Below are 24,334 nucleotides of genomic sequence, written 5' to 3'. Positions count from 1 at the left end.
TTGGCGTCTGGAATTCAGTAGCACAAAAAGGAGGAGTAAAAAAAATAATAGGAGAACATGGAATGGGAAAAGGAAGGAATGAAGGTGGGAGTTCTTGGTATAATATTGTACAGAACATAATTTAATCATTTCTAAGACTTTGTTTAAGACTCATGAAAGAAGTTTGAGTACATAGGAGAGGCATGGAGACACCAGAAAGCTTAGACAGGGCATGTGAGACATATATTTAGAAACCAGATTTTAAAAAGCAAAGAATTTCCCATTTAGGTGTGGACTCAGCGGTTATGTTATTGGTTATATAATGCAAATTGAAGCTGAAGAAACTGCAGAAAGGTTGGAAATTACAGAGATGGAATCTGGAACAAGAAGTTTGTCAGAGTTTCAAAAGAAGCATTAGACAATGACTGACGGAAACAGGCAAAAGAAATACAACAGAAGAACAATGGGTATCTTTTAGAGATGAAAATAGTGAATACAGCAGGGGGGAGAAAAAGATACCTTTGGATAACACACAAGGAAGTAAATGATGAAGGCATTTGTATCTACACACGCGAGACAGATCTATTGAGGTTTCGTATAAATTTTTATCATGCTTTCATCAAAGTGATATCCTACCACACATCTAATCGAAAAAAATTATGGTCCATATTTATGTCACACTTATCCAAAAAATATTCCTGTGAAAGACTCAGGAAATTTCTCAAGTTTATGCCTTCCCTATGCTAACTGAAATAGCCTGCAAGTGCACCTCTGATGTATCTGCTCTAACAAAGAATCCAACTTAGGTATCAGAGTTAAAGTGTTCCACGTTTTGACCATGTACCTGTCTACTGCAGTATGCTTCCTTTTTTGTTGGGCAGCTGCCTTTTCTCATGTCATTGTTACTGTACTTACCCTATTATGAGTGTGTCTCCCCCCCCCCCCCCCTCCAAATTTGTCATTCGGAAAATAGCGATCCTTATTTTAGCAGATTAAACTACTGCTGCTGAGATAGACCTTTTTACAGTGTTTAATCGATTAATATAGGGGTCGTCTTACATTTACAGATGAAGCTTTGGCTATTGAGGTTTCGTATAAATTTATTTTGGAGAGATCCATAGGGAAGAGCTTAGCACAACAATACTTTCGTTTGAATAGGCTCAAGATTTCCAGAAGCACTAGATACAGTATTGATCTTGCTCAATCAGTCACGTGCCTAGTGCAATGGGTGGATACATGAGAAACTATGAAGTAGAAACTACAATAATCTAATGCTCTGCTTAAAATATGTCAATTTTGTGAAACACAGGAGGAAATAGCATTAAACTCTATCAACCCACAAACTTTTGTTGTATTTTAATAGATTTGCAATAGAAGTTTGCATACATGTATTGACACCATACACATACATTTATGCTGCTTTTTAAGTAAATGTGTCATTCAAAGGCAAAAACTTTGCCCTTCAAAAGCCTTTACATGATTATGAAGCTAAGTCAGTATTTTATTTGGTTATGAGAAACTAATGATTCACGAAGTGCATTGCAAATAAAAACTCAGCAGCTATTCATGTTTTAGAATACTGGAGGAATATGTTACCAGCTTTTAATCAGCTTTAGAACAAGGTGGTGACATTCAGATGAAATGTAGAAGAAAATTAATCCAGAATTAGATGTGTAACAAACAATCAATAAAGAGTGTTGGGAGGGGAGTGGTGAGCAGGCATCAAATTTCATCTTGCTACCAACCATCGGAATCTTTACTCTGTACTTTGGCTTTTTATGGACATATACTATGTTTAAAACGCAGTTTGCCTGAATCCATTTGTACTCGGAATCGAATTGATTTCAAACTGGATAAATACACAACAGCAGTTTACATTTCTGCAGGAGATGCTAAGAATCTAGCTTTGGGCCAGTAGCACACTTAATGTTGTCGATGCTCAGCGTAAGGTATGATGCAAATGTAGGGGGTTGTGTGTCAGCTGCTGGATCTACACAGACAATGACAGAGCAGCGGGCAGACAAAGTGTTTTTGTAGCAAAAGACACTGTAACACACTGACATCAATATAGAACTGGTACCACAGACAACAGGCTAAACAAAAGAGGCAATGAAGATAAAAATTGACATAAACCATATCTGTTGGTTTATTTTATTTCTCCTTGTACCATCAAAACATAGGCAATCAATAAATGGCATATGGTTAGATTAAGCATTTCTATCATTCTTTGTTTGAATGAACCCTGCTGCTTCTTGTGATTGCTATATATGAAGAGTCTGGTCTGGATACTTCAGTGTCTTTTAAATGAAATTACTTGCTGCCACAATCTTTAATTTGTGCACAAAAATGATTCACACTGTGGTACAGACATAACCAGATGAAACTGTGTATCAATAAAGAGGGAATGATCAGATCTACTAACTTAGACTTTATATTAAGATGTAATTTAAAACTGAACTCTTGGGAACATGCAAAGCTTAACGAGCTAAAAATTTACATTTACAAACCAACATATTTATTTCTAAAAAAATCCAAATCAAACCTGTAGTTCAAGAAGTTCTTTCCATTTCATGTCAAGTGGTGTGGGCCCATTTAAGGTTTTTGTTGTAAGCCCTTCTACAAATTTTTCATACTTTTCAACTTCCAGAACAAACTGGTTTAGTACTTCTGGGTCAGCAAATGGATCTTTTTCGAGGGTTTTTGAAGTCTGACGATCTTCTGCAGAAACTTCATTCTGTTCAGGAACCTAAATGTAACACAAAACTTAAAATGAAATCACAACAATGATAATGAGATTGATGATGATAAGTGATTTTGTAGTAAAAAAGACTACCCCAATTCCTTTTTTTTTTGTTCTCAGGTTAGTTTGCTAATGCTGCTTTGACTGATCATAATTTAAAAAAAAAAAGTGATGTTTGATAAGAACAGCCCTCTTCTGCTTATTGACCAGTGGCATTACTAATTAAGAAGTGAATAAGTTCACTTTCCCTGCGGCTTATTGTGTCAAGGTGGACCATTTCAAGTGCCATCTCATTCCAAAATTAAGTTCAGTGCTGTGAGTTCACATGACCAACATATTAACACTTTATGTGTAACTAACATTACTCAGGAATACAAAGTTACTTTTAGTTGACTTCACAGACCATGCTTTCTTCAGTATTTGCGGCAAAACGAATATTGGAGTTACTGATAAATTTTGTTATACAAACTGAAATTCTTCTTCCAACATATGTGAAATAAACACAGGCTTAGGTGGGATAATTTTTATGATAAATTTAATTTTAAAGATTTATATGTGATAACCATAACATCTTTTGGCACCAATAATCCAATAATATAGGTCATTGTCTTCTTGCCATAAATATACTAACCAAAAAAAGGTCTCTACTTAATAGAATGTGTGCTACAGAAAGGCTGCTGTCTGACAGTATTTTAAATGATGATTATTACATAGTGTATGATAAATATAATTTGAAACGGACATAAATGGAATAATCCACTCAGCTATGGCATGATTTTATTCAATACTACGCACACAAGGTAATGTGTGTACCCATATGGGGGTAATAAGGAGGGATGAATGGAGGGAAATATAAAAAAGATAACATCAGAGAGAGAGAGAGAGAGAGAGAGAGAGAGAGAGAGAGAAAGAGAGAGAGAAAGAGAGAGAGACGGTGGGGGGGGGGGGGGGGGGGGGGGGGGTGGCAGGAACAATGACTGAGCAAAAAGGAAAAAGGGATGAATGTGAATGGAGAAAAAGAAGAGCAGAGAAGTACTGTGAGGGTTTAAACCTCCTGGATGGCAGAACATGAGATGTTGTGAGAAGGTAATTCTCAACTGTGATATTCTGAGGGGATATCTAAATTCAGGGTGTACATAAAGTCCAGGAACACTTTCAATTATTTATTGCATGAGAGCTAAACATTGTACAGATGTCACACATATTGCATCTTGAAGAGAAACTCTGACAGCTTTTTTACAAACATTCAATATGCGAACCATGAGTGACCCAGAAGATGTCAGTACAGTAATTGAATTCTTTCCATACCCGTCCCAGCATAGCATCGTCGACTGTGGCAGTCGCTTCCCATATTTTCTCCCAGGGCTCTGCTACATCACGTGGTAGAAGCGGTACATACACCAAATCTTTAATGTGTCCCGACAGAAAAAAGTCACATGGAGTGAGATCTCGTGATCGGGGAGGCCATTTCATGAAACAGTTGTCCTCTTCTGTAGCACAGTCGATCCATCGATGTGACAGCTCCATGTTCAGGTATCCACGAACTTCATGATGAAAATGGGGTGGTATAAAAAAACTTTCAGGGTTCCTCTTCAAAACAACATATGTATGATATCTGTACAATGTTTGGTTCTTGTGCAATACATAATTGAAAATGTTACCAGACTTTATGTACACCCTTTAGAAAGAATGCAGGAAAATTTTGTAGTGAATTAACTGAGAACCATTGGCTGGGATTTATTTTTACTTAACTTACAGTGTGAATACTGGACTGGTTATGAAGTCCCACCTCAGTTACAGATTCAGCAACATTAGGAAACTTTTACCCACTTTCACATGAATGACACTCCACACAGGCAGTTAGAGTACACACAATACATCCTGGGAGGGGTAACTAATCACACTAAATTCACTGATAACCATGCTAACACTGTGTCGATGCAAGAAAAAAACCACAAGAAAAAGAATACTCCCTTTTCCCAATTATTTTCACTAACTTCCTGATATCTATTACATTTACTACTAATGAACCCTGTAGATATTTTCTCTTACAGTCATAATACATATTTTTATACTGTTATATTCCTTGTAGTAGTGCACACTGAAGAAATATCTTTTCTGTAGTATATGCAGGGCTGGGCCCCAGCTGCAGCCACCACAGCATTGGAGTTGGGGTGAGGTGCAGATCATGGTAATCAGCACTGCAGTCCCAGGCATATATTCGTATATGCACTGTCACATGTCCACTGTATTCCACTGCAACAGGTACTTTGGTTGCCACTCAGACCCTCCGCAGCCAACTCCAGACCAACTGTCAGCATCTAAGGTCTACACTTTGAAGTATAATGCCTGCAGCTGCTGCTGTCTATCAGATAGTGCAGCCTCATGCCTTCACCAGGACCATCAGCTGCTGCTCAACAGATGTTCTCACACTTGGACCTGCAACCTGAAGACCACAAGCTCACAGCCTTGTGGTACACAGCTGCTGATCATCAACGGTACCTCGGCTCACCACAATCATGGATCTCGCCATGGAGGCACTGGCTACACATAATCAAGATAGGCTTTACAGTTGTACTTAAGTCTGGACTGTCGCCCTCTGAAGCTGTACTAAGTTTAGTTCAAGGTTAATAAATAAAGTTATCATTGCAACAGATAAGTTCAATCTTTACCAGTCACACAACTCAGCTAAGATCATTTCAGTGGCAATGTGGCTGACTCTATTTGGTGTAACACACAGTACACGTCAATACTCAGTACAGGGCCTGCTAAAAATTTGCCCTCTCTAGCACACCACTCAAGGTATGCCGGCTGCAGAACCAACTCCTGGTCTCATCCATCACCTGCCCACCTTCACAGAAAGGACGATGCTGCCACGATGACCATAAGAACATGCACACATTTTGCTTGGATGTTGCTATGGCTCGCCCTCTTCCCAAGGGTGTGGCAGTGCTGGGCAGGACAGGGATGATGAGGCCACTTCTTCCTTTGTATTTCAGTGTTTCTTGGTGTAGTGCTGGAACATGGTTTTGTTCTTTCAAAATTTATTATGTGTTTTCCAAACAAGTACATTTTCTCTTGTCTGTTAGTGTAACTTGGTGGGGCACTATATTCCTGTTTATTGTGTTGTGATAGTCTGTATTTAAATACTAGAAAAGAGTGAAATCGCTCACCATGTTCTGAACACAGTCTGTTCTTTTCTAGGTTTCTGTAACTTCATTCAATTGTGAGGTTATTTCAATTTTGGTAGATGTTCATTGGCAACTGGTTCCTGTTTTCTCAGTAGAAGCAATTTCTTGGCATATTTGGATGGTCTGCACACATTTTGTTCAATAGTTCCTTTGTGTAACTCTTGCCTTTCTGTGTACCATGTCTTTTCAATTGCCGGAGCCATTGTTGCCTCAGGCTCTTCCTTTCTGGGATCAGGCAATTCTAGACCTGCTATGGAGTGTCTCCATGCTCACTCACATTCTATAGGTTTTCCCACAGTTCTAAAGTGGGCATGATCACAATCAGTGTTCAGAGGGGGCTTCCAGGAGTTCATGTGTGGGATTGTGGGCCAGCTTCTGTCACCCTTGTTTGCAATGTTGTTATGCCTTGCGGCAGCCAGTAGTTGTCCATCCTGCTGTTTGCCATAAGTCCCAATGGTATGGGCCCAGCCCTTCCATGTGACACCAGATGCCATCAGATGCCAAGCCTTTTGTTGTTGGCCATGTTGCAAATGGCTCTCCTGTCCTCACCACTGTCAATGCTGAAGCACACACTTTTGCTGGCCTTGTCACGGCCAGACCTGCAGTCTTTGCCAGCATATTGTAGCCAGCCCCCGTGACCCTCTTCCTGGTCACCGCAGCTTCAGCCATCCTTGTGGCTGCTTCGGAAGTATCTGCTGGCCCTGAGGCAGCCGGAACTCTCAATACTGTTTCTGGCCACTGCCTCCTTCATGGCCATCCTGCAGCTAGTGCGACCATCTCCGCTGATGCACCTGACCCCATTGCGTGTCTTCCCAGGCCTTGGATAGCGACTTCTTCGACACATTGCCATAAGCTCCACCTATGCCCGGCCTTCCCCATTACCAGTTATGGCAGCCAGTGAGTGTTTCCCTATGCTAACATGGCATACTTCTTTTGTTGGGATCCATTTTTTGGTGTTCATTGACTGAGTGCCATGCTGTTTTGTTCCAGTCTCCTCTGGTGGCTGCTCAGTGCCTCCTCCCATGTGTGCTGCACTTGTCTGAGGTGGTTGCACCATCCCTGTTAGAGGGGAGGAGTGTAATCTATGCAATAAAGAATAGTTATTGTGACTGGTGAATTCAGTCTTTACCAGTTGCACCATTCAGCTAAGACTATTTCATTTCCAATAAATGTTTAAACCACCTAAACCCCAACTGTTGCTCCAGCAGACTATAGACAGAGAACCACTGGAAAATGTTATTGCAAATAAATTCATGAGCTAAAAATAGGCGTAGAAATGCAATACACACCACTCTTATCTGTTTAGTGTTTCTCACTGTCACTTTCCTGATACAGGTCATATGTCTTACCATATAATGTTTTATTTGTCATTTCTATCTCTACTCATCTGTGTTCTCTGCCTTTGTGGTTAGTCTCATTAATATCCATAATTTTCCTAGTTTAATGCCTGCTATTATTCTCAATATGCGAAGTAAAAATTAATATTTTTCATAAATCTTGTGTTTCCAGTTCATAATTGTGTCAAAACAGTGTGCCAACAAACCTAGTTTAATCTGTAAAAAAAAAATCAGCAAAATTACTTGCCAGGCTTTTGTTGAATCATCATCTACATTCACTAGCATGTGTGTCAATAAATTTAAAACTAATCTCTAAATCTATCATCCAGTCTTTTCCTCATTAAATCTTCCTATTTCTCTTAAGGAACAGCCTTTGATAGTCTTCTATCTCAATTTTCCATTTTAGTTAGTCCTATCATTGCAGCATACAACTAAGATTTATTATAGCAAATACTTTCTGAGTGTGAAGGAATTGTCATCTCATATAAACAAATAAAATTTTTTGTGGCTGTAGGTTTACCTGAATTGTTGGCAGTACTGGGGGTTTCTTCTCTCCCGCTCCCGAAGCCTCATTAACAACAGAGCTGATTTGTGTCTGCAACATCGTCACAGGCAGTTGCTGGACAACAATCTCCTTTTTTGGTGAGAAGTTGCTACCATCAGTTTGCTGCACTGAGGAACCAGTCTGCTGTTTTGCAACACCATTTTGCTGAACTTGTTGCTCTTTTTTTGGTGACACATTTGCAGGCTGTTGAGGAACAAGTGGCTTTTGATTCAACGAGAAGTCCAGGCCTGCTAAAAGATCAATATTAGATGACACTCCACTATCACTCTTGCCCTCTACTGAAGAACTTGATGAACTTCCCTGAAGGCTGAAGGTTGTATTTGTAGCATCACCTGGGAACCGTGCTTGCATATAGGTCATTGCAGAAGGAGCTGCAGCTTGTTGAGCACTTGTACCTTGCTGATATGTATCATTTTGCACTGTCGGTTGAGATTCTGATTGAATCGTTTCTGAACCATACTGATAACCATATGGTGCAGTGTAGTAATTAACATGAGAGTATGCTTGACTAGAAATTGGTAGAGTTGTGTTGTATTGGGATGCATATGTCTGACCGTCCACAGCTGTTTGAAATGAGCTCGTTTGTGACGTAGCGTACTTCCCAGCATTAGTATATGACGACGTTCCAGCTCCTGCCATGTATTGGTACTGGGTTGCATCAACAATGTTGCTGCTGCTTGCCACTGAAGCCTGTACAGAATATGGAGGTGAAGCAGCATACACTGTATTATACATGCTATCATAATATGGTTGCAGCTGTGGAATGCTAGATGGTTGGGTTTGTAAGGAAGAAGTGGATCCTGAAGGTGCAACACCAGCACCTTGGTACTGGACTGCACTTGAAGTAGGCCCAACATCTGAGGAACTTGCAGAATATGAAGATACATTTTGATTTTGTAGTTGCGTCTGCGATTGTGCCTGTTGCCACTGATACTGAGGATATGTCACTGGTGGTTTCTGCACAGATGGATAACTCTGAGGATGAGGTGGTATTTTCTGTTCTGTATCATATGACCCCATCAAAGTTTGCTGGTTTTCTTGCCATCCACACTGAGCTGCCTGTTGTTGAGTGTTTCCTGAGTAATAAGGAACATTAACAGAAGAATCCTGTGCAGCATAAGCTGCCCCATATTGGTAAGGTTGTGACTTGCTGTAATCATATGTGGGATATGAGGTACTATGTGCTGGACATGAAAGTTGCTGCTGTTGAACAGCAGTCTCGTGCTGGGGAGTACTTCTGTATTGGGGAGTGGTGGTATGTTGGGCAGCAGAGGAGATACTCGACTGTGAAACTCCACCTTCGTTAGTTGTATTCATTGCAGGTATTCCAGAAGTAGATGTTTGTTGAGGCACAGTGCTATGTATTGTTGTTGGTACTGTCTGTGGTAAATATGCTTGTTGACTTGTTGAATAATTCTGATGTACTTGTGTATGATAATGTTGTGGGTACCCAGAATACATTTCCGAAGTGTCTCCAATTTGTGGTTGTGGTACATTTGTTGACTGAGCTTGGGAAATTGCTGGTGTCTGCAAATGACTGTATGGGTTTTGCACTGTATCTGTACTGTGGTATGCTGAACCATATTGATAAGCTGGGCTTTTAGCAGCATGATGGCTAGTTGTATCTCTTGACCCAACACTAGAATATGAACCAGGTCCTCTAGGAGTAGATGAAGTGGGAGGAAAAATATGAGAACCTGTTGTCTGGTGCTGATAGTATTGTTGTGTTTGACCATATGCATAGTCTGTATATTGATCTCCTGTATATGGCATTTGATGAGGTGGTTGGTATCCTGAAGTGCTGTAAGTATATTGTGGAGCACTAGAAACGTATGCAGGTGTCTGGTGACTCATTTCAGGTTTGGCAATACCAGGAGCTGTAGTGGGTTGGTACAGTGTGTCCTGCTTTGTAATTGTGCCGCAAGTTTCAGTTGTACCTTCTGAGCCCACAGGAGCTGGTCTTACAGGTGGGACCCATGGTAATGGACCTGCAAGATTCTCGCTGCTCCCTGCACTTTCTGCTGTATAGGAGGCTGGAAGTTGCCCTCCAGTGCCTGTTGTACTGCTTGCTGGCATTGCTGTGCTAGAAGGCAGAGTAAAAATCTGAGAGGTAGAGTAGCTTCCAGTGGGCAATGTACCCTTCATACTCTGAAGATAGTCTCTCAACTTTGGACCACCAGAATCAATACTTGGCTTTTCTATATCCTGTCTTGGTATCTTCTTATTGTTCTTTGCAAGTATCTGTTCACGTTCCTCATCCTGCACCTTGCAGGTTCCTTTAACTCTCTGCAGTAGCTTTGTAACATTAGTCTCCAGTTTTCGATAAAATTCGAGACCTTTGTTTGATTTCGCAAGTAGGTCTTCATATGCGTCATAAGAAGATATCAATGCATTTATAGTGGCTTCACGTTTTCGGATTGTATCCATAGCAGCTTTTCTTGGGCCTGCACACTTTGCATATGCTTCCGTAAGTGCTTTCAAAATATTTTCTTGTGCAGCTAAATTCTGTTCAATAATGGTTTCCTGTAAACAAGATAGCAGTAACAACAACATTTCGGCTACAATGCAACTTGTATGAAGTTCTCAAACCTGTGGCTTGTCATGTTACTTACATATTTTTGATGTTTTTGCATCTCCTGACTGAATATGGTTTCAAGTGACTCACCAGTGCGAGTAACAAGCTGACGAGTAATGTCGTCCTGACAGACTGACTCTCTCAGCTGTGCAGCTAAAGTAGCTCGCTGTTTTTTCATTTCATCTACCTTGTCAATCAAATGTTGTAATTCCTTAATAGCTGCTTCATCCTCAGGAGCTGCATCAATAATAATAATAATAATATAATAATAATAATAATAATAATAATAATGTAATGACACAATTACAGAATCCTACATATTTACTTATGAAATTTAAGCAATACTAAGAAATACATACTGTTCATATTGCTGATGGTTGGTATTTGTTTCTTAAGGTCTGGTAATGGAAGAGAGAGAATTCGCAAATTGCTAATATGTAATGTCATGGCCTTGTGAAGTGTCTGGTTTGATTCTGATGCTTTGGCATGGGCTTCATGATATTTATTTGCTTCCCGTGTGAGATCAGTTGCAACAATTGATGGTGGTCTCTTCCCCATTAATTCTTGGTACTCCTTTTCTTTCTTATCTTCAAGCTTTGGAAAAAGAAGTAAATTATATTGATAAGGCAGTTATAACTGAAGAAAGGTAATCTGCTTCACAAAATGTTGATATTTTTACAAAATCTAATTGTAAAGGAAAAATCAAAAGTAGAGAATAATAACACATACAGTTAATCATACATCATTAACTATTAAATGTAACAAAACTGATAAAAAGTATGAAGATTTCATCCAAAAATACTAACTTTTGAGAATAAATTAAAATTAAAGCATGTAACCAAACAGTGCACAAATGTGGCATTAGAAAAATTATATCATCAAAAAGATATAGTCAACAAATACAAACTATACAAAATACTTTAAATATAAGTCACACTGTCAGTGTTTGCTACTAGACAGGTTATAACAGAGAAGTCCTGCAAATAAGTATCGGCTGATGTATATACAAGAAGGAAGACAGAATTGTTGTAACTCAAATAACCAAAAAGAAAATGTTTTGAAGAAATGGAAACACAATAAATAAGAGAGGTTTCACTTATTTCATCAATGGTCTACAGTTCCTCAAAGAAGATTCAAGTAATGTCATGCAGGTACTTTTCTTGGTGACTCAGGAGTCCAAAGTGGGGGCCCAATTGGTGTCCATATGTGGGTAAGTGCATGCCACCCCAAAAAAAGGGGTTCATTGTAAGCAATTGTCTACATGCTCATTTCACAGGCTCTGCCTTGGAACTTGTTTCAGTCCTTAATGAGTTTCACCCATATGCCACAGTCTTCACAGAGCTTTTGTCATTTAACACATTTGATATTAAAAGCTTTTATATCACATTTGGTACAATCTCTCATGCACAATGCAGGTCTTCCATGTGGTCTTTTGTCAAGCGCTATATCACCAAGTAGTGTGTGTAGGGGAAGACGCAAGTAGTTCATATGAAGTTAGTGTCCTAGCCACAAAAGGCAATGTTCGTTGAGAGTGGCAGTGACAATGGGCAGCTTTATGGTGTTCAGGATTTTCTTATGTGTCACACTGTCTCTCCATGTTATGCCTGGAATATTTGTAAGCTTCACAGATGAAAGGGGTTGAGCTTAAGTTCTCATTTAGCAATGATGTCCGAGTCACCATAAAAGAGTGTGCTCAGCAAACATGCTTGACAGATGAAAGGTTTTTTATGGCCAACGTAAAGTGTTTGTTATTGTTGTTTAATGCCTGCCACTGACTTTAAAAACAAGTATTTTCGCCAACAATGTGAGGGTACATTGATGACAGTGCCAACTATAATTGCATAACTGGTGTTCCTATTTCAAATGAGACTAGGGTTAGCAGATGTCCAGAAATTCATGGACATGCCCTACATTTTAACCGTTTGTATGGCGTCTGGGGGGAATTTTTTGGAAAGTCTTTAATGTCCCACATTTTCAGAAACAAACAGTGATAATTAGAAATGAACTGCCAGATGTGAAAATAGAAACGAATAATTGGTTATTAGCTACAACTGCAAGACACTATGGCAACACAGCTATAGTGATACAGCATATACATTCCATATTAACAAAGAACGATGGATGTGGCTACGCAGCATTTGAACTCTGGGTTAAAATGGACTTCAGTGTTGGCGGTGTCCACGTGCTGTGCAGATGTTGGTAACAGTGCGATGAATGACGTGAAATTGAGACAACGAATCATAATACAGGTGTTAAGAGCCAATGACTTTATTTTCTCTCTCTCCCAGTTGCAGTTTGGTTATCGAAAATTAAGATTGTGGAAAGTCAACAGATAATTCACAGTGCTTTTTTTTTTTTTTTTTTTTCCTTACAAGCCGAAATGAAAATTCTAATTCAATGACGCATTGTCATTAATGTACAAGTGTTTGAAGGCACGAAGAAGTGAATACGAAACACAATGCCTTATTTGTCCTCCAGGAACATATGGTTCTGCTGCACACAACGGTAAGGTTATCAAATAGTTTTTTTTTTATCTTTTATCTGACTTTGATCGGCATATTGCTATGGCGATTATTTAAAGAGTTTTAATTTATAATTGCCAATTTTGGAATATTATCACTACATTAAGATGGAAACATTTCTCTTGTAGGTGCACAAGATTTGGAAGTACACCTGTCTTCCAAGAAACATAAAACATCTGAAACTTCTGCTGGTACTTCAGATATTAAAGGTTTTTATGCGCAGCCCACACAATCAGCATATCGTGTTAGTGCTGCAGTGGCAACGCTTGCATTTCACGTTGTTAATCTCCATGCATCATACAAATCCATGGACTGCACGCCGAAACTAAACGCAAAACTATACCCTGATTCTCAAATAGTGAAGAAAGTTTTGTGCACAAGAACAAAGACTGAAATGATTATTAACAAAGTCCTTGCACCATATTCTGTTGACATACAACGTCTGGAAGAAATTTCTTTTTTGGGGTTAGTACCAACAGCAATAATCACGGTTCCCAGAAACTAAATGATACAAACAAATAGATAAAATAGGGAGGGTTATTAAATTAAAGTGTCTTGGAGAAACCACACTGCAAAATGGACTGGAGAAATTTTCAACAGATGAGAAGGAAAGACTGGTCATTGGGGACAGCACCACACAAAGATTTAAAAACTTAAGAGCTTAGTGGTGGATGATAGGGTAATAAGCAAAGAAGAGACTATTGCGAAAATATCGTGCAAGGGTTAATAAGAGATGTTTTGTCAGTAATCTGTGTCCTGCTATCTTCCACCTCGAAGCTCTCACATTTTCAAATCTTGTCTGTTGTAGCCTTCAACAATTCCTTCTCTTTCTGTCCAGTCCATCTCCCCTGACCCGGAATTCTGGGCGATTTTCCAAACTTTCCCCATTTTCTAATCCCTGCCAGTCCTTTTTCTTAATCCTCCTTCCTTCTTCCTTCCCCTTCAACCCTTCTTCCAGAGGAAGGAGCTACTGCCTCTGAAAGCTTGCAAATTTCCTTAGCCTTTATATGTGTGTGTTCTCCTGCTGTCACTTTGTGAGGAATTTTTTATACATCCCATTACATTATATTTTCAAAAATTCATTATTTTCTTGGATAAAGGATATGGTTTGACAAAAACAAATACAATAAGAAATGCATATCTTGAAAAACAAAACTAAAACACTGTAACACAGTGATAAGACCAGACTGTCTATATGCACATGAATCCTTAACAGTGAACTGTAATCTGGACAGAATCAAGATATTTGAAAGATGCTTTGTTAGAAAAATATTGGGTGCAATACAAACAACAGATAGCTGGAAAATGAGAATATCTACCAAAATACACATAAAATATCAAAAGTAATGGCACATTGAGGGTTAATCATCTTTAGACACCACTACCACATGAATGAGAACAGTTTAACGAAACAAATATTCCTGTTTTTCTGGAAAAACAAATCAACAGTAGCATGGATGTCAGAAATAAGAAAAGAACTAGGAACGAACACCAAAAACCACAAATACCAGAAAGAAACCTTTTTAAGAACAAAATGCTAAGTTTAGAAGGCTTTGAAGGCAGAGTGAATAAGAAATCAGGAACAACATGGACAGAAGATATGAAACAACAGCATATGGAGAAAATGGAGTACTGGAAAAATAGGGAACAAAGAAAGAAGAGAAAGTGAAGTTGCTATATGATCCTAGTTGGTCAATACAAAGAAAAAGAAAAAAAAGTTTTTATTTATTTACTGCAAATGTATTTCCCAGATCCAAACAGCGATGAGCTTGTCCAGCTGGACATGTCAGTACAAACATTAGAGGAAGGCGAGGACATACTACCTCCAATAAGACAATACCTAGTAAAGCACTGTTTTGTTTAAACCAGTCTTCAAAATGATGGTAGCTTTAATTTTTTACATCATATACTAATTCAGTTCTTAAGCAGATTACCGATTGAAAATATCAGAATACAAAACAGTAATGAGCCATTATACCCTTACAAGATGAGATGTGACTAACAGTGAGAGGTCTGGTTGTTGCTGTCATGCTACAGGGTTGATATCTACCAATAACGCACATGGAAACACTGTAATGACTGAATGATAATAATATGGTACACATAATACTTCCAACAACACTAGAACTGTCTGACAGATTCCCTTACTTGCTGAGCCTGAGAGTTAATAACAGGAGTAACAGTGGAGCCTTGTGCTGCAAGTGACTAAGTGAGGAAATTTGTGAGTGTATTGTCAAGTGTTGCCAAAAGCCATGTGGTGGGCCCAGGGTAAGCAACGTCTGCTGTGGGCTGCAGCTTTCACCCCCCCCCCCCCCCCCAAACGAACAATAGGATACACATAGGACTGAATAGTTTTTTTAATTGCATTATCTGAAAACTACCTTGAGCAGTTAAACAGAGAACAGACTCGTGGCGATAACATATTAGACCTTCTGGTGACAATCAGACCCGAACTATTTGAAACAGTTAAAGCAGAACAGGGAATCAGCGATCATAAAGCAGTTACAGCATTGGTGATTTCAGTCAAATAGAAATATTTAAAAAGGTAGGAAGATTTTTCTGTTTAGCAAAAGTGACAAAAAGCAGATTTCAGAGTAATTGATGACTCAACACAAAATTTTTATCTCAAGTGCAGATAGTGTTGAGGATCAGTGGGACAAAGTTCAAAACCATCGTACAATATGCATTAGATGAGTATGTGCCAAGCAAGATCATAAGAGATGGAAGAGAGTCACCGTGGTACAACAACCGAGTTAGAAAACTGCTACGGAAGCAAAGACAACTTCACAGCAAACATAAACATAGCCAAAGCCTTGCACACAAACAAAAATTAGATGAAGTGAAATATAGTGTGAGGAGGGCAATGTGAGAGGCGTTCAACGAATTCAAAAGTAAAGTTCTATGTACTGACTTGGCAGAAAATCCTAAGAAATTTTGGTCTTATGTCAAAGAGGTAGGTGGATCCAAACAAAATGTCCCGACACTCTGTGACCAAAATGGTACTGAAACAGAGGATGACAAACTAAAAGCCAAAATGCTAAATGTCTTTTTCCAAAGCTGTTTCACAGAGGAAGACTGCACTGTAGTTCCTTCTCTAGATTGTCGCACAGATGACAAAACGGTAGATATCGAAATAGATGAAAGAGGGATAAAAAAACAATTTAAATCGCTCAAAAGAGGAAAGGCTGCTTGACCTGATGGGATACCAGTTCGATTTTACACAGAGTATGTGAAGGAACTTGCCACCCTTCTTGCAGCAGTGTACCGTAGGTCTCTAGAAGAGCATAGTGTTCCAAAAAATTGGAAAAGGGTACAGGTCATCCCCATTTTCAAGAAGGGACATCGAACAGATGTGCAGAACTATAGACCTATATCTCTGACAATCACTTGTATAATTTTGGAACATGTTGTAAGTCCGAGTATGATGACTTTTATGGGGACTAGAAATCTATTCTGAAGGAATCAGCATGGGTTTCAAAAAAGACGATTGTGTGAAACCCAGCTCGTGCTATTTGTCCATGAGACTCTGACACAGGCTCCCAGGTAGATGTCGCATTTCTTGACTTCCGCAAGGTGTTTGATACAGTTCCCCCAGTTGCTTAAGGAACAAAGTAAGAGCAGACCAATTGAGTGATTGGACTGAAGAGTTCCTAGATAACAGAATGCAGCATGTCATTCTCAATGGAGAGAAGTCTTCCAAAGTAAGAGTGATTTCAGGTGTGCCGCAGGGGTGTGTTGTAGGACTGTTGCTATTCACAATATATATAAATGACCTTGTGGATAACATTGGAAGTTCACCGAGGTTTTTGTGGATGATGCTGTAGTATATTGAGAGGTTGTAACAATGGAAAATTGTACTGAAATGCAGGAGGACCTGCAGCGAATTGACGCATGGTGCAGGGAATGGCAATTGAATCTCAATGTAGACAAGTGTAATGTGCTGCAAATACATAGAAAGATAGATCCCTTATCATTTAGCTACAAAATAGCTGGTCAGCAACAGGAAGCAGTTAATTCCATAAATTATCTGGGAGTAGGCATTAAGAGTGATATAGAATGCAATGAGCATTTAAAATTAAGTGTCGGTAAAGCAGATGCCAGACTGAGATTCATTGGAAGAATCCTAAGGAAATGCAGTCAGAAAACAAAGGAAAGGTTACAGTACACTTGTTTGCCCACTGCTTGAATACTACTCACCGGTGTGGGATCCGTACCAGATAGGGTTGATAGAAGAAGTAGGGAAGGTCCAATGGAGAGCAGCACACTTCGTTACAGGATCATTTAGTAATCACAAAATCGTTGCAGAGATGATAGATTAACTCCAATGGAAGACTCTGCTAGAGAGACGCTCGGTACGGGCTTTTGTTGAAGTTTTGAGAAAATACCTTCACCGAGGAATCAAGTAGTATATTGCTCCCTCCTACATATATCTCGTGAAGAGACCACAAGGATAAAATCACAGAGATTAGAGCCCACACAGAGGCATACTGACAACTTTTCTTTCCACGAACAGTATGAGACTGGAATGGAAGGGAGAACCGATAGAGGTACTCAAGGTACCCTTGGCCACGCGGAGTATGGATGTGGACATGGATGTGGATGTAGATGTAGATTACACTGGAGGCATGTCAATGGGGAAGAAGCAGAGTAGCTCATCCCCTTGTTTCGTAAAAGTTGTGTGCTGGTCAGACACCTCCAAGGTTGACCGCGTGTCATTTGTGGACACTGTTCTCTTTCATGTAGGCAAAGGGATCATTTGCTTTAGGTGCGCTTTGAGCTAAATGGATTGTTGTATTATTCACATCACACATTCTGAAAACTACAGCAATGGCAATGGAATATACGTCTTAAATGCACTATGAAGGGCCACTGCACGTTGCCATAGGTAGGTGCTGCTCACATGCTTTTGAATGAAAAGGGGAGGGGGGGCTCCAAGCAGAGCATGTAATTAAAAGTTTGGTTGTATTATGAGCAAAACTGATGGTATTTCGTGAAGTGCCACAGGCTGTCCAGGCAATCCAAGATGCTTCTTAAAAGGGCCCACCAAAGGACATTGACTCTTCAAATGCTCAGATTGATCCCACACTTTCAAACCCAAGGGTGGAAAAGCTGGCAGAGTGTATTAGTTATCTGTGTTGTTGGTGGTGGTGGTATATTTGTTAAATACTACAGAAGGACAGGCATCAAAGAAGTGGCTCGTCTTGCATAGCTTCAAAAAAGATTGTCTGTATTGTTAACTCTGCTCGAGGAAGACCACCCATGTAAGGTTAAGAAATGTCAGGACAAACGGCATTAGAGTGACTGTTCCCTTTTTGATTTTAATCAATGGTCTTAGTGTCTATCAGTGAAATGTGTAAAACATTTCTGTATGGAATTTTATGACAAAATTAACTCATGATAATGGAATAATTCAAGATAACACAAGCTTCTGGATGATTAGTTCTGATAAATTCATATTGTTTGGTATCATTAAAACCAGCATTTAAATGTGATTTAGAATATAACTTTCTTAAAATTATAGTTGGTGAGGTTGGCCACTTTGGTCCTACTTTTATATATGATGACATAGCGCAATGAAAAAATAGATTGGTGGGAGAGGCACAGAGACTGTCAGCTATTAGAAGATAGACTGAAGGGTATGGAGGGAATACTGCCAAGTTTAACTGGTGGCTGATATGGAGACAATATGGGGACTTCAGTGGGGACTTGAGTTAGTCCACACATATCCATTTTAGGATATGGATTAGCAGATTGGGGACTTCTCTTTGTGACTTAGAAGGATCATGATATTTTAGGTTCTAGCAGAAGTGAATTTGGGCCATGGACTTGAAAATGTCAAAACCATCAGTCATAGAAGGAGCTGAGTTTCCCAAATTGTGAGAGTTTCTGAACATTGCTTTTTCCCTATAGTATACTGCGATTTAGAAGATTTCTGTGTGGTTGATCTGTAAGAGCTTTGAGCGTTTAGTGGGTTCCTCTCAGCTTGGAATACAAACGCCAGTGGCGTAATATTTGAGCAGTAAAATTGTGTTGGAAAGTGTGGTCAGGCTCAAGAACAGTTAGCACAGTTTTTTGCCAACTGTAAATGACAGCTTTCAGCCTGTTTGGTAAATTGGCCATAGCTGAAGTGACAAGATAATTAGTACGATTGGTAAACTATTTTTATAAAATAAACAGGAGCAATTTAAACAGGTTCATGGTGTCAGGTAGTTTTATTTGCCAAATATAACTCCAGGTACATATATTTAATTATAACATAGCTGCCAGGTCTGCTAGGACATATAAACTTGAGATCATCATAAAGATCATCATTTTTTAGTAATCTACAATAGGCCCTAGGCATAGCCTAATGTGCCAAAATTCAGACAAAATAAAACTGTATATTTACATTTTCTTCCACAGGAAGAGTTGGAGCTCCTAATAGGGAATCATTAGTCACAAGCTAGCATTTACAAATTTATCCATTTCCAACAATGCATTGGATGGAGGACTAGCAACTAAGCAACTATTATTTGTAACTGTGACAGAAACCTTAATATATAACTGTTAAATCTGTCAATAGACTAAGAGAGAAGAATTACATAATTTGGTTTCAAAAATGGGAGTTACTATTTCTTAATCATCTAGGTTCTGTGGAAAACAAGTTGAAAATTTTGATATCTGCAGGTTTAGCATCTATTTGCACCAATGACATACTCTGTTTTAACCCACAGTGGATGTTATTCCTATGCTTGGTGCTGAGCATGTGGACTTTCATGTTGCTTACAGAGATTACATTTCTTAATAACAATGCACATAAGGGAAGCACATATTGGTAAGTAGTTGTAAATATTACCAACTATTAAATAACTCGCGACAAGAAGTTTTTGGACTTGCTCTCGAAATGATTCTAAAGACGCTTCTTTGCACAATGTTTTGAGAAGGAGAATAAATTCTAAGAAATAATCTATTTTCCGCCACTGCTAGTTATAGTGTACAGTATCACAGTAAACTACTCTGGCTGTACCCCGTAGGAAATCTGTAGGAGAGTAAAATTGATGAGGGAATCAGAGACAGTGGTTGTGTGTGTGAGTTGCGTTTGTTTGAATGTGTTAGTGTGTATGTTGCCTAATTCAGAAGAAGGCCTTTTGTTCGAAAGCTTACTCGTCTGCCAGTATATTTGTTGTGTCTCTCTCTGGCTCAATGTCTCCACTATACAGTGAGTAGCAGTCTATACATTTCATAATATTGTCATTATTACATCCATTCTTGTGGCCAATGAAGGATGTCCACCAATCTCGCTATTCATCTCTTCGCTTATTCCTTTCTGGGGTAAGATGGCCAGTGTTGATCCAGACTGGTTCTCTAGATTTTAATCAAGAGCATGGTAAGTTGTTGAATGTTTCATGAACTGGTAAATCTCTCATTCTTTCAAATTTCATCAATTCATGTGTTACTAGAAGCAGTTGTACCTATCATTCTTTAGAGAAGACACAGCATTCACGTTTCTCACCACAGGTGGCTGTTGCTGGGACTTGTCCTGTTGAAGAATAACATGTGAAGTTCCCCGAAGCAAGGGCAGTATCCACAGCACAAAATCTCACTCATGTAAAAGTCAGTGTTTAGATTGCTCAATCACACAGGGTGTATACGCGGACTAGGAAAAAAAATTCCCGGATTTCCCAGTTACAAATAAACTTTCTCCCAGACGAAAATACACTTTTTTCGTGTTAAATGACAGGGCACTTTCCCTAGGAGCTGTAAAACTTATCAATCCTCTGAAGGGTTAAGATTTCATGCACTGGCTTGAAATTCCCGGCACGTTAGTATATCACCGAGAGCGGGGAAAAAAAATTATATGCAGCCACAAGTACGCTGCATATTTTCATATTACAAAAGTATAAATTCGAATTCCACCAAACTCGGCAACTTACTTTCCGAAGCATTGAAATCGAGTTCGCGATGTGCTTTTGTAAGTCAATCATGATGCCATGTGATCTCACCAGCCAATGAAGGCAGGTATTCAAAGCATAGGACATGTGATGTAGTCAGTCAACAGCAACATCACTGTTAAATAGCACGAACACACGAGTAGGAAAAGTTAATGGTTTAAATTAATATACAAGTGTGGCTTTCACTACTAATACTGGTCTCGAAGATCAATTAGCCAACAGAAAAGCTAAGGTTTCATGTATAAATTGGTCTTTTTCTACGAGTGTTATAATCCAAGAGCACTGGAATCTAGTAAACCATACTAAAATACCCAATTCCGCTTATAGTGTACATTCGTATGTCCAGATTGACAATGAAGTAGATTCCAATCTGAAATTAAACTTTTCAGTGTGGTTTTCGGGATGTAAATTTTCTTGGAGTATCAATACTGTATTATCTCGTCTTTGGTTCTTTATAATCATGGCGCTGAATGAAATAAAGACTTGCACCTGGCAGCTGAACTTCCCGAATAGTGGCCTCCCGGCCAACGATGCCATACCCTCATTTCATTTTATTGGTAGTGCCGTAAGTGCCAGAAGAAGAAAATGTGCACTTGTAATCCAGCAAACAGTTGAAACTAATCAATAGTATGGAACAAAACACTTCGTTTCAAATAAACTGACTGCCTCAGTGGGAAAGATTAATAACAACTAAATTTCTTTAGCAAACCAATGAAAATAACTTCACCATTCTGCAAGGCAATTAATGCTTGACTGTTACAAACCTGGAATTAAAATAAAACCAAAAAACTGAGACGATTAATGTATTTTAGCCTTCCGTAGTAATGTGATTTATTTTATCTATGAATCTACGAAATCTATGAATTGATGGCTTCCGGCCACAGAAATCTGTTTTGTTTTCATTTGACGTGAGATCTGTAAACGAAGACGAAACAGCAAAATAATTAAATGTAGACCCTGAATCCCAGAAAAATTTTCTGGGTAGCATCTGGCTCCTTGCTACAACCACACTTCCAAGTAGCCCGAAGCGGGAGAATGTACTGTTCATACGCGACTGGCATCTTCTCTAACGTAAACAATTCTGACGTCACGCTCATCGCAAGCAGTTTGCTGCTATTAAGTATTGTGTAGTCTTTCGTCCTAATGCATTTAACATGTTTTGTTTTGTTGTTGGCAGACATTTGCGTGTGCAGTTTGTTTTCTTGTAAATGGCACATTTCCTTTGCAACTTTAAGTTTTACTTTATTTTTTTCTCTCATTTATGTTTTATTGTTGCAATATAATTCTGCAGTAGCGAGGTAGAGTAATATTCTTTGTTAGGCTATCAGTTGTCAGCAATCAAAATTACAAAAATTTAATTGAGAAACTAAAACTCTGAAAAATTCCCGGAGTTCTAAAAAATTCCCGTGGTTTTCCTGGTTTCCTCCCAGATGAAAAAATTCCCGGGTTTTTCCCGGATCTCCCGGGGCGTATACACTCTGTCACAATATATAATAATCAAAGATGCATGATATATCCACTAATGTCTATCATACATGGCATTTGTCCACTAATCTGTTCAAGAGTGCTGACTGCTAGACTGGAGTAACCCAGGGGGATGTCCAATATATGTAATCATTGCTATATGACAGGAGCAAATATGACTTGCCAAAAAACACTACAATATTTCACACAATAAACCAATAAAGGGTCACACCATCAGCAGTCGGAAGTGTTTGTGGTTTCTGGAAGATGGAAGCTATCACAATTCCAAACAAGCTCACCAAACAAAAAAAATTAGTCAACCCAAAAAGCAAACACAAATGAATTGTTAAGCCTTTACATATGTACATTGATTGAGTCAAGTGCTCAGTCACACATACACAGCCTCTACCTGAGCATACGGAAGTAGCGATCAGCGAGACATGTTTCAATTGGACATAGAATGTTAACATGGGTAAACGTAAGGACATGACGAAGTGGCAGAAAGGGGCAATTGTGACTGGCTATGCCAGTGACCATGTGGTGTGTGAAGTTGCTGAATTTGTTGGTGTTTCACGGTGCATTGGACAATGCAGTGGTGTGACACATACGGCCACAAAACACGACATGAGAATAGTGGTCGGAAAAAGATCCTGACTGAGAGGGACCAGAGAGGCAGTTCATGACTTGTGAATCAAAATTGCTTCCAAATCTGACAGGAATTACTGCAGGCAGAGAATAAAAGTCCATCCCTGCCTGGGGGCTACTCAGGAGGACATCATTATCAGGGGGAAGAAAACTGGCATTATACGGATTGGACCGTGGAATGTCAGGCTGCTTAATCAAGCAAGTAGGTTAGAAAATTTTAAAAGGGAAATGGATAAGTTAAAGTCAGATATAGTGGGAATAAGTGAAGTTCAATGGCAGGAGGAACACAAGACTTCTTGTCAGGTGAATACAGGGTTATAAATACAAAATTAAATAAGTGTAATACAGGAGTGGGTCTAATAATGAATAAAAAGTAGGAGCATAGGTAAGCTACTACAAACAACATAGTGAATGCATTATTGTGGCCAAGATAGACACATAGCCCATGTCTACCACAGTAGTACAAGTTTATATGCCAACTAGTTCCGCAGATGGTGAAGAGATTGAAGAACTGTATGACGCAATAAAAGAAATTATTTAGATAGTTAAGGGAGATGAAAATTTATTAGTCATGGGGAACTGCAATTCAATAGTAGGAAAATGAAGAAAAGGAAAAGTAGTAGGTGAATATGGACTCGGGGTAAGAAATGAAAGAGGAAGCTGTCTGGTAGAATTTTGCACAGAGCATAATTTAATGACAGCTAATACTTGGTTTACGAATCATGAAAGAGGGTGGTATACGTAAAAGAGACCTGGGGCCCTATTCTGAATCTATCCGCCATTTTGCCTATTGGTTCAGTACGCAACTCACCAAACAGTCTTGTTTTCGAAGGAGAGCCCCAACATTATTCTGTAACCATTTCGGAAGCGATGATGAATGGTCCTAGTGAACCTAAACACTGTTGTCAGTTCTCCTCGCTCCAATCAATCAAAAGCAATCTGTCTCAGATCCGCCCATGTGCACTGCTGTGCCACAGCGGCACGAACCCCAAGTGGCTAGCAGCCGACACAGGCATGCTATTCTCCACAGTACCAAAAAGTGTGGTTAGAGTATGTCATACTGTTCAAATTTTGCTGACCATGTGCTTCCATGAATGAATGATAACGATAGAATATTGACTGTGTTCTGGAAACTGTCATAAATGTCATGTCATGTTATGTCATGTCATTTTATTCTCATTCACACTTACCTCTTGTTTTGGATTTTACGTTTTGGAATATGAGTTAGGAATGGAGAGTAGTACCACACTGTACAAATACATTTATAGAAACACCCAAAAAATGAGTCTTTTTTTCTGTTTTCCATTGTTCCTTAGTTGCTTCAAAATTCATGGAGGTACGTTATGTCTTTGAAAATAATTTGAAGGCAGTCTGTGTATCGCCAT

General features: G+C 39.1%; 1 protein-coding gene across 1 annotated transcript in view; it reads right to left on the bottom strand.

Annotated features, from left to right (window-relative positions):
- LOC126266754 (tyrosine-protein phosphatase non-receptor type 23) overlaps window positions 1–24,334 on the bottom strand; it is a gene marked incomplete in the record, with an annotated part of 145,206 nt that overhangs the window by 58,015 nt on the left and 62,857 nt on the right. The window contains 4 exon segments of the mRNA XM_049971269.1: window positions 2,522–2,725; window positions 7,768–10,335; window positions 10,425–10,624; window positions 10,747–10,981. Of these exon segments, the coding sequence (XP_049827226.1) occupies window positions 2,522–2,725; window positions 7,768–10,335; window positions 10,425–10,624; window positions 10,747–10,981 (3,207 nt within the window).

The sequence above is a fragment of the Schistocerca gregaria genome, chromosome 4, assembly GCF_023897955.1.
Source record: "Schistocerca gregaria isolate iqSchGreg1 chromosome 4, iqSchGreg1.2, whole genome shotgun sequence".
NCBI classification, from domain to species: Eukaryota; Metazoa; Arthropoda; class Insecta; order Orthoptera; family Acrididae; genus Schistocerca; species Schistocerca gregaria.
The sequence above is the reverse complement of the archived record's forward strand: the minus strand, read 5'-3'. Positions and strand labels throughout refer to the sequence as shown.